The sequence below is a fragment of the Quercus robur genome, chromosome 8, assembly GCF_932294415.1.
Source record: "Quercus robur chromosome 8, dhQueRobu3.1, whole genome shotgun sequence".
Lineage (NCBI taxonomy): Eukaryota > Viridiplantae > Streptophyta > Magnoliopsida > Fagales > Fagaceae > Quercus > Quercus robur.
The window spans coordinates 13,610,383-13,620,862 of NC_065541.1; the positions used below are offsets into that span (position 1 = coordinate 13,610,383).

General features: G+C 32.8%; 1 protein-coding gene across 1 annotated transcript; it reads right to left on the bottom strand.

Moving 5' to 3' along the window:
* Positions 1 to 2,231: 2,231 nt before the first annotated feature.
* Positions 2,232 to 5,586, bottom strand: LOC126695900 (F-box protein At3g62230-like). The gene is made up of 3 exons (XM_050392694.1): positions 4,666 to 5,586; positions 2,630 to 2,803; positions 2,232 to 2,531 (listed from the first exon to the last, which is right to left on the bottom strand). The coding sequence occupies exons 1-3, from the start codon at positions 5,584 to 5,586 to the stop codon at positions 2,232 to 2,234; spliced, it is 1,395 nt and encodes a 464-aa protein (XP_050248651.1).
* Positions 5,587 to 10,480: the final 4,894 nt, after the last annotated feature.

Sequence of the window (10,480 nt, forward strand, 5' to 3'; positions counted from 1 at the left end):
GCTCCACATGATGCCCCAAGGCCATGGCAAAGGAGGGGGCCACAGTGGGCAGAGATGGATTTTGATGATGGACAGCAACAGGTGGTGCTAACCCTATATGGTGGTGCATGGCATTGGTGGCTTGAATGCAAGGCAGGGCTGGGCTACTGTGATGATTAAATGTTGTGTGCAAAGCATTGGGCTAGTGGGGGCTAGTTGAATGCATGGACAAGTGCTAGTAGGCTGATGGCAATTACTTTGTGGGTTGTAGTGCTAATAGGAGGCCTTAAGCATGGGTCAAGCCTCCCTAAAATATGTGAGAACATGTTGTATGGGCTGCTGGAGGATGGGCAGAGGCCCCTTGATCTGCTGAGACATGGGTTGTGCATGTGCAGCATGTGCAATGGCAGTTACCAAGCAGTTCCCAGCTTTTCTAATGATTAGTCTTGCTGTGTAGGGGCTAGAAACGTGGAGAGTAGGCCAAGACAGCATTAGGTGAAGCTGTCCTAAGTTAGAACTCAAGTGGCAGATTACCTAAGACCTTGGTTGTTACTAGGCAGTAACTACCATAATAGTTAATTTTGTGTATTTAACTCTAAGGCTGTTGGGGGTGTCAATAGCAAAGTGTATTTGGCCTTGGGAAAATTCTGTGTAATTCTCTAGGCTTGTAAAAGGGTTTCCTTCGTACTTGAGATTAAGTAATAAAGGTTAAGGGTGGGTTCCTTGTAAATATTGTGTGTGCTGTGTTTTTAAACGTTCCTATAAATCTGTTTTAAGTGTTATTGCAATGAGTGTGTAGTGTTGGCTAAGACTAAGCCAGGAACTTAGGGCCATCACAAGCAGAAAATTTAAGTGAAAAATTGACCCTATGACACACATACAAGCCAGGGCATATGCAAAGGCAATTAAGGCAACCCATTTCTTCTCAAGTTCAACCCGCAACATCAATGTGAACAAGATTTTCAAATTCAAGAATTTATGGCCAGGCTCTTTAACTTGCCATGGACGGTAGGGAAAATTTTGGCTATTGGAGAGCTCATCATCGATTTCTAGGGTGTTGTTTTCCAAGCAAAAAAATTAGAAAAAGAAGGCAAGAACAGAAGCAAGGATTATACAATTTGAGCTTGATGGCCTATTTCGACAACAAAAACCATTATCAGTACATTTTTACAATTCTTTTTTAATAAAATACATTTTTACTATTCTAAATGTCTCACACTCCCAATGTTCACACTCTATACACACCAAATACTATTTTATAAAGTATGAATCGTAAGAATCCACATTTTCTAAAAAATATCTGATGTATGGACTATGGATTGAAAGTGTGAGACAATAATTTTTTAAATCAATTTTCATCTTTTTAGGGTACATTACTTATATATTTCACATTAGCAAATAAGCATGACCATGCTGGGAGGTGCAAGCATTTGGAATGGAAGAACATAACTGTGATATTTTGCCACCAAAATAAAAATTAAAAAAAAAAAAAATTAAGAACAATGTAAAACCTAAGACCTCAATGTCATAGTTTGACAGTAGAGATGTTTCCAAATTTATAAACAGCAACATTCCAATGGCGAGAACAAAGTATCTATTAATCAATTTCCACTGTCAATGGTAATTGAACAAAACAGGATCAGTCACGCTCTCTTTCCCTAAGCCATTCCTTCCACAATTTAATTAAACTGTAATTGGAAATTCAGGAAACAATTCAAACACATTCATGATCAGGAAACCTGATCATATAACACCTGGAGAGGAAAATGAACATACAAATGCACACACAGAGAGAGGAAAATGCTCCCGTTGCTCGTATAAAGCTGACCAAATAAAATAAAGCAACCAAATTGAATAAACTAAGAGCTTTTCACATATTTAAATATCTAATAGCCAATAGTAGAAGCATAGTATATTCTTACAGATAGCAACAAAAAAGATAAGTCTCACAGCAGTTTCCCGACATATATATTACAGTAGTTTCTTGGTTCATTCCAATTCCTCATGTATGTGCTATATATAAACTAAGAGTTGTTCTTTTAAATATTTAACAGCCAATAGCAGCAGCATAGTATATTCTTACTTAATGAGAAATACTATAAACACAACACTTTTCATAACGGTTGACATGACGTATTGTGATGGGAGCATAACATCATTTCCAAAAAACACCACTTTTATATGCACTAATCAAAATATGCCATGTCAATAGTTATAAAAAAAAAATGTTGTGACCTTAGATTTATTATGATTCACTTGATTGATATCTGCAGAATTGGGGAGGCTCTTGGGAATTCCAGCATCGCATTAGCTATTTCTCGGTATCGGTTCTCATTTCCACCATTATCACCCTCTTCCTTTGAAACAGTAACATCCATGCGCTCCAAGACACGGCCATAGATAATCATGTGGGCTAGCAAGCTCAGTTCATGCATTGTCCCCTTAAAGCCTTTTGCCTCCACCACCTTAAGACTTTCTTGGACACACTTGTATTTGATGGAGCGCTCAAGCCAGAACCTATTAAAGTTTACCCTTACTGGAGGGCGGTAACCCTAAAACAAAGGAATAATATATGTCAAGATTTAAGTCCAAGGCCAAAAATGAATGTATATGCATGTCTATGTATTTGTACATTTTTATTGATACTCACGCCAAAAATTCTTCTCGGGCCTATATCCAATGTAAGAGTCTCTAGATGAGGAGAACTGTTCAAGAGGAATCTGATTCCGATGAATTCAAATGGATGCACAGAAGTCTTCAACGTCAAGTGTTTTATTCTCATGTCAAACCCCATACGCACTGGTTCATCTCCAAGGGGAAGAAACTACAACAGTAAACGTACACATAGAAAATGAGTGTTAGTTAATCAACTTTCACATGAACCTCTACCATGTAACCTAGTTGAAATACTATGTTGCACAGTAGCTACCATTTTTATTTTTTTCTGATGTAGAAACAAAAGAACAAAATTTTCCATAAAAAAGATATCATCTAAACAAGATGCAAGAAATTGAAAAATAAAAAAGTACTACTAGAAATTATTGGAGCAAATAACAAAATCGCCTGAAATTTTGTGACATAGAAGGAATCATTGTGAAGATCACAACAATAGAAACACATCGCCTTACTGCAATAACCTACATTGTATCTCAAGAAAATTTATTTGGTTAGGCTTTCGATTAGTCAAATTTGATATTTATGATCATTTACTATTTTTTATAGTTATTAATTTAAGAGTCATAATTAGGTCCCATTTGTTCTCAAAATTTCCTTTGTTGTTGATTTCCCCTATTTTCAAGCCTAATTGTGTTTAATACAAATTAGGGTTTTGTAACGGTCTACTAGCTTCCATAAGATTTATTTAGTGTTTATATTATGAGTTATGACCTCCTAGTAAATTTGGAATTTGATCAATAATAATTTTAGAGAAGTTTCTTCCTTTATTTTTGAAAGATTCCAAGAACTATTCTTATGGCCTGGATTTAAGAAACCACTTCTAGATTCAAGAGTTACTTTTCTAAGAGAGATATGTTTGGTTTTTTGAGACTTTTCGTTTGCATCAATTTAGTTTTAGAAACTTTTTTAAAAGTTGATTGCCACTGCCTCTTACTCAATAGTAAGTTTTGTAATTATTATCTTTATTTTGGGTATGTGATCATTTGCTTTGTCTATCTTTAATATTTTGGAAAGGTTTTCTCCTTTTCTTTATGATAGATTCCAAGAACTCTTCTTATGAATTCAAGAAACCACTTGTAAATTCAACGGTTACTTGAGACATGCTTGGTTTCTTGAGACATTCTATTTACTTCAATTTAGTTTTAGAAACTTTGTTAAAATAGATTGCCAAATACTCAACAATTTTGTAATTATTATCTTTATTTCAGGACACGTGATCTTTAGATCTCTCTCTCTCTCTCTCTTTAATATTCCTTTTCCTTAAGTGTCTTTCTATACCAACACACTTGAATAGACATATTTTAGTATTTTTATCAAATATGTCCACTAGTCAAACCCCACTCCCTTAACTATCAAATTATCAACAAGAAAAGAGTGTCTCTGATAAATTCATTGTTTCCTTAAATTTAACTAACCTTCCTTTCATAATGTTTTCAATCTTCCAAGAATGATAAGAGTTCAAGTAATGTTCTTGTATTTTATTTGTCACCTTTCTCTTTCCATCTCTTTTTTCCTCTTCATTTTTCTTTTACTGCCTATTGCAAGAAATGAATTAATCTCTACAAGGATAGGGTTTTAGCTGCAATACACTTGAAAAGGGATAACCCACCACTATCCTATTACTCGAAAATAAAATACCGGAAATTACTAGACACAAAATGAACAAACAAATAAGGGCTTCTAGATACGACATAAGTAAGATATACAGAAGATGCTCAAGCAATGGAAATAGATGTGCAATTCCAATTGTTTTATTTGAATTGAAAGAACAAGTTGATAGTAGACTACATATATAGAGATGCCACATAAATGACCATAATATTTCCCACAAAATCAAAATCAAAAGAATATTAAGTGAAATCCATGATGCCCTAGTGAGATAATTGAAGTCCTACTGTTACACCATTATATGCATGCTTAAAAGAATAGATAATCTGATAATAATAATAAATCTCAATATAACTGCATATTACGGTGCAATATATATCAAGCTATGTAAAGAGATCAAACCTGAAGCATAAAACTGCAAACAGTCAAAACCTTGACGGGATAAAGTTGATTAAGGAGGTTGTAGAGATCAGTTCCTATACCATCATAATGTTCAAATTGGATCCCAAAATCTAGATCTGCTTCTTCCATGTGGGATCGGTGTATTTCAATTTCAAAGTGAGCCATTTTCCCTGAATATTTAAAGAACCTTAAATATGGTGCGTCAATGACAATCTCATCGGAAATTAGAGAACAGTTATCAGCAACAAAACTTTTCAGCCTCAAATTTTGTCCACTGATTTCAAGATGATCCAAGTTCCAACACTTCTTCAAACTCAAACTCTCTAGCAAGGGACAATTCTTTAACAAGGCTTTAAGAAAACTCAGTGATAATTCAAGCCAACCGAAAGATACTTGCTTCAGTGCTCTAAAGTTCATGAAGTCAGAGTTACGGAAATTGCAGGAAAACAACTTTATAGATTCAAGAAATACATGTCCAAACACATTCAATGGCAAATCAAGCAACGCTGCATGATTATCAAGGTTATCTTCTGCCCATGTTGGGTCAGAAAAATCAAGGCCTAAGCCTTTCACATTATGTGTGATGGCAAATGAAATGCAACGTTGTATATCCCCATTAAAATTTTCAGGCTTAGATAATGTGAGTTGAAACTTATCTATATCACGTCCTTGATAGTTTTGGATCCATTGCAGTGCAAAATCGATGAAACCCCTTCTTTGAGAGGCTTGCATTTCTTGAGATTCACGAAAATCTACAAAGGCTCTCTCATCAAACTCAATGTTCCATGTTCCATGCCATATGTAACGCCAACGCTTGGACAAAACGCTAGTCCTTACGGCTTCTTTGAAGGGAAGGAAAGAGATGATGATCAGGATCAAATGCTCACTCAACTTTCTGAACATGTCCATGTTATCAGCCATGGCTATGGAGGGATCAGTGTGGTTGCTGTGATGGTGAGTTTCTTAGATAATATCCAAGAATGAATTTGCAAGAAGGGTTTGATGGGATTTGTATTGGTAAAGCCTGAGACCAATGGTTGCACCGTTTGGATTATAGTGAGTTTTGGCGAAAGGTTGTCTTTTTTCTTTCTACCAAACCAAAGAGCATATATGGAAGATTTGACGTGTGTAATTGTAACTGGAAAAAAAATGCGTAGAAGATTCCTTCTTTTTTTTTTTCAATTGATCTCTATTAAAATTTTTACACACAAATATCTCGAAATACATTTTTATGCATCAAGTTTTCAAAACAATACAACCTTTTATTTTTTTTTATAAATTCAAAAGAATACAACTAAATATTTAAAGTTGTAATTGGTAACCACGGTGTCCTTTTTTTTCCCTGTCTTTATTTATTTATTTATTTTTGGGGGGCGTTAAGAAAGTGGCACATTTTTTTTCTCTTGATAAATATGGTAAATATTTTTTGGTAACCACGGTTTCCTTTTGCTTTTTCCTCTCTCTTTAATGTTTTTAGGGAAAAAATGTAGTAAATTTCTTTGAACAGTGAATGAAAGGATGTTCCTTCACAAGTACATTATGTTATTCAGACTGATTTAGCTGTTTTGTTTTAATAAAGTTCGATGTCTTTCTTCTAAAATAAATAAATAAATAAATATTCAAAAGATATGTTTATATAATTAGTACTTTTTCCCAAAAAAAAAAATGTTAAGCATACTTACTATGCTTAATAAATAAATATGTCACCTCAATAATATTTAGAAAACAACTCGCAATGACTCAACATTATCCTGATTTTTCAATAGAGTTTTATGGTGTGTTTTTATTAGAACTTCATTTCCTCTTTCTTGGATATGTGTGTTTGTTTCTCAAAGCAACTCGTAATGACTCAATGCCACATATCTATAATATAGGTATGGAATTACATTTAGTGGAAATAGTAGGAAACAATCCATATTTAGGTATATATAGATTATAGAGTTTTACTGTTTCTGCTACTATTCAACGAAAAAACGAAGGTGCGTGGAGAGAGTGAGATTTAGTTATTCATTTAGTATCAGCTTATTTTACTTCCTTTTTTTCTTTTTTACTTTTTTGTTGAGACAAAACAAAATATAAATAAATAAGTAGAAGATTCCATTCTTCTTCTTTTTTGCCTTGCTAAGTTAATCTCTATTAATCTATATGCAATTTTAAGTTTTAATACACAAATCTTTCGTAATACATTTTTATGCATCAAGTTTCAAAATAATAAAACTTTTTTTTTGGATAAATACAAAATAAGACAACTGAACATTTAACGTTCTCATACAAAATAAAATATATCTGACTTTTTTAGTAACCACGGTATCTTCTTTTTTTTCCCCTCTCTTAATGTTTTCATAAAAGTTCTTTTTAAAAAATAATTAATATATGCACTAGTGTATTTTTGAAATGAAAAAAAAAAAAAAAAAAAAAAAAAAAAAAAAAAGTAGTAGTTATTTTGTTTAACCAGCCAATGTTAAACTCAAAAAATATATTTATATACCTAATAATATTTCCAAAAAAAATTGCTAAGCATACTTAGTATGTTTAATATTTAAAAAAATCAACTCAATAGTTTTTAGAATACCTCGTAATGACTCAATTTTACCATGTTTTTTGAGTCAATTTTACCATGTTTTTTGAGTAGACTTTATGGTGTGTATTTGTATTAGAATTCACCTTCCACTTCCTGGTATGTTTGTGTTTGTTTCTCAAAACAACTCATAATGACTCAAAGCCACAAATCTGTGTAAGTAAAGAGTTTTACTGTCGCTAATACTAGTCAACAAAAAAACGGAGGCAGAGAGAGTGAGATTTAGATTGATATTAAGAAAGTTAACATGAGGCACTCAAGTATCATATTTCCACACCACACTTGTATGGTGTGCTCTTTGAAAGAAAGAATCATTGTTAAAATTTATGGGTATAGGTTTAGAAATGTGGATAGGGTGAGAGGCTAATTAATTTAAATTTAAAAAAAAAAAATTAGGGTTGATTGTAATTTAAATATTTAAGTTTGATTTTTATAAGAAAATAGAATCTTTACATTGGCCATTTACATAAATTTATTTGTTTATAGTTTGTGGTATCTTTTTGTACTATAACCTTATTTCTGCCTTTTTGTCTGTGTTTATTTGTTTTCTTAAAAAAAAGATGTTCATGACATTCATGGACATAATAGGTTGCCATTTCTTTTTCTCAAGAAATTGCCAATTATTAGAATAGTTTTAAGGAAACTTATTAAGTACGGAGATAGCCAGTTAGTCTTACTTGTTATCCAAATTTATAACCAAAACAATTTATTACTTGTTAATAATATCAACATCATTCATGAAATGCCAACTGTGCTTTCATTTCATAATAAATGCCACCTTCATTATGCCTTTTTAACATCAAATCACTTGTTTCTTGGTCTTGTAATGCTATTGAAATATTATTTATACGGGGATTTGGCTTACCATCCGGATTTTTTTAATTAAATATATCGTTTTTGTTTTAAATATACAATGACAAATGATAATAGGTTTTAATCTCCATATTTTATTTAATTAGTGGGTAATATGACAGTCTCTTATATATCAAAACAAAAAGAAATTCAATTTTTAAAAAGTACTGGAGGTTAGCCAAACTCATTTTTATGCATAATGTTCCCCACTTTCCAACTGATCCTAATTTTCTAAAGCATTGAAATTTATAGTACGTGTCAAACTAAGGAGGATTTAAGCTAACATAGTTACTATCGTGAAATATATTCGTATACAAGTTAATTTGATCTTATTCATTTATTATTTGGGCTGTTTTAGCTAAATAATACATTTTGACAACTTATTTTGTCAAACTCTCACTCTCCTTTAGCTTCACTTGTAGCACTAATTGGTGGGCTCCATTGTTGGATCACTGAGATTCTCTTTTTTCCTGGGAAGCAAATATGCATATTTGTTATGTTACATTGCATTCTTCGCATTGAGAACGTATGAATTCTTCATTATTCCCTTCAAAGCAACATTTGAGTAAGTAGCAGAGTTAGTGGAGGCACAACTCCTCAACGCAGAGTAAGTAGCATGGGGAGTGGTCGAGCATCAGTTGAAGCTGTTGACTAAGTCACATATATAGATCCTGATCGAGCTTATGCTTCTCATGATTGTGGTTGCCTTTATATATCGTTATCGATGATTAGGACCATCTTGATCGAGACCTAGAAACATACCCCTCGTTAAGGGCTACTCTTCCAACTTCTGGTAGATAGGCATAGACAAATCCATCCATTAAAGCAAGGATAGATACTTCATAAGTTGATAAGTTTGAGCACCAGCTTACCTTCGTTGGGCTCCTTCCATCTTGACTCTATTTTTTTTTTTTTTTTATACTTTTTACTTAAATAAATGAAGGTCAACAAAACATATCTTTCAAATTTATATCCAAATATAGCCTCATTTTAAAACTCGACTCCTGAAAAGTCAAGTTCCACTTCAAACTCAACTCTTGTGACTAATGTGGCATTTAAAAAAACTAAAACATTACTTTACCCAACTTCTAAGATCACTCTTATCTATGTCACTCTCACTGTCGTTTGTCTCTCTCACGCTCAAACCCCTCTATTGCTCTTGTCTTTGTCTCTCTCACTCTCAAATTCTTCTTTGAATTTCGGATCTCACTTGTCTCTCTTCTCTTCCTCTTTAAGTAATTGACAACAATAGTCCCAAATTCTGCATCATTGGCACCCTATCTTATCAAAAATTACTGTCTTTCATCCAATTGCACACCAATCTTCTTTCACTTTTTTTAAGGTTATGAATTTTTTATTTTTTTGGTAATTTGGGGTTTCCCTATTTGGTTTTCTACATTCCATTAAAAAATGAGGGTAATTGTGTCAAGCTTTCCAAAAAATTTGTGAGAAATCTTCACATGGTTCTTTTCCTTAATCATTGCATGGTTCTTTATGATTTTATGTCATGGGTTTTAGTTAAAATTAGGCTTTTAATTGACATGGGTATATAAGTTTTGTAGTTGATAAGTCCAAAAAACTTGGAACCATCCCATAGTCATTGACAAAGCAAATGTACGTTACGCATTTATTGAAGGTATTCAGGCCGAGGAATAACAGACGGAACAACAATAACAGAGAAAGTTATGTCCATCTAGATATCAACCTGTAACACACTAGCTGTTGCAAATAAATACAGAGATCCATTGCTCATTAATACGGCGGTAGCTATAAAATTAAGAGAAGTCAAGGCATACAAGTGCACACAATTTTCTATCCAAAAACCACTCTCAAGTTGAATTCTCTGATAGGACACCTCTTGGAAATTCTTTTCTGACTTAATCATTGGAAGGTTTTTGGCCAACACTACACCAGTATATATATATATATATATATTTTTTCTTAGCTTGAGTCTTATTGCAGGTATTCATCAAAGATGAATCCAACACCATCGTACATCTACGCTGACGAAGAACTTAACTGCTGATTTCTTGCATCATTAGTAGTCAATAGCTTCTTTTCATGTACTTAACTTTTATTTAATCTATTTATGTGCTTGCTGTGGACAATCTATGTTACTATTCATATTAGTCATTGTTGTCCTTGTTGAGGATTTTATTTTGACACCTACGGTTAATGAGATGCAATTTGAATTGTTCTAGAGACTTTGTATCAAGAGAATCAATACCGTATCATGATATCACCTTTTACTGTGAACGATGTAAATAGAAAGGATACAGTTTATTAAACTTTTAAATTTTTTCTTTTAGTGTAAGTATCTCCATCCACCACCATATTGATATATAGGTCAAGTGACCTTCTTATTCTTCATTTTCCATCTTATAT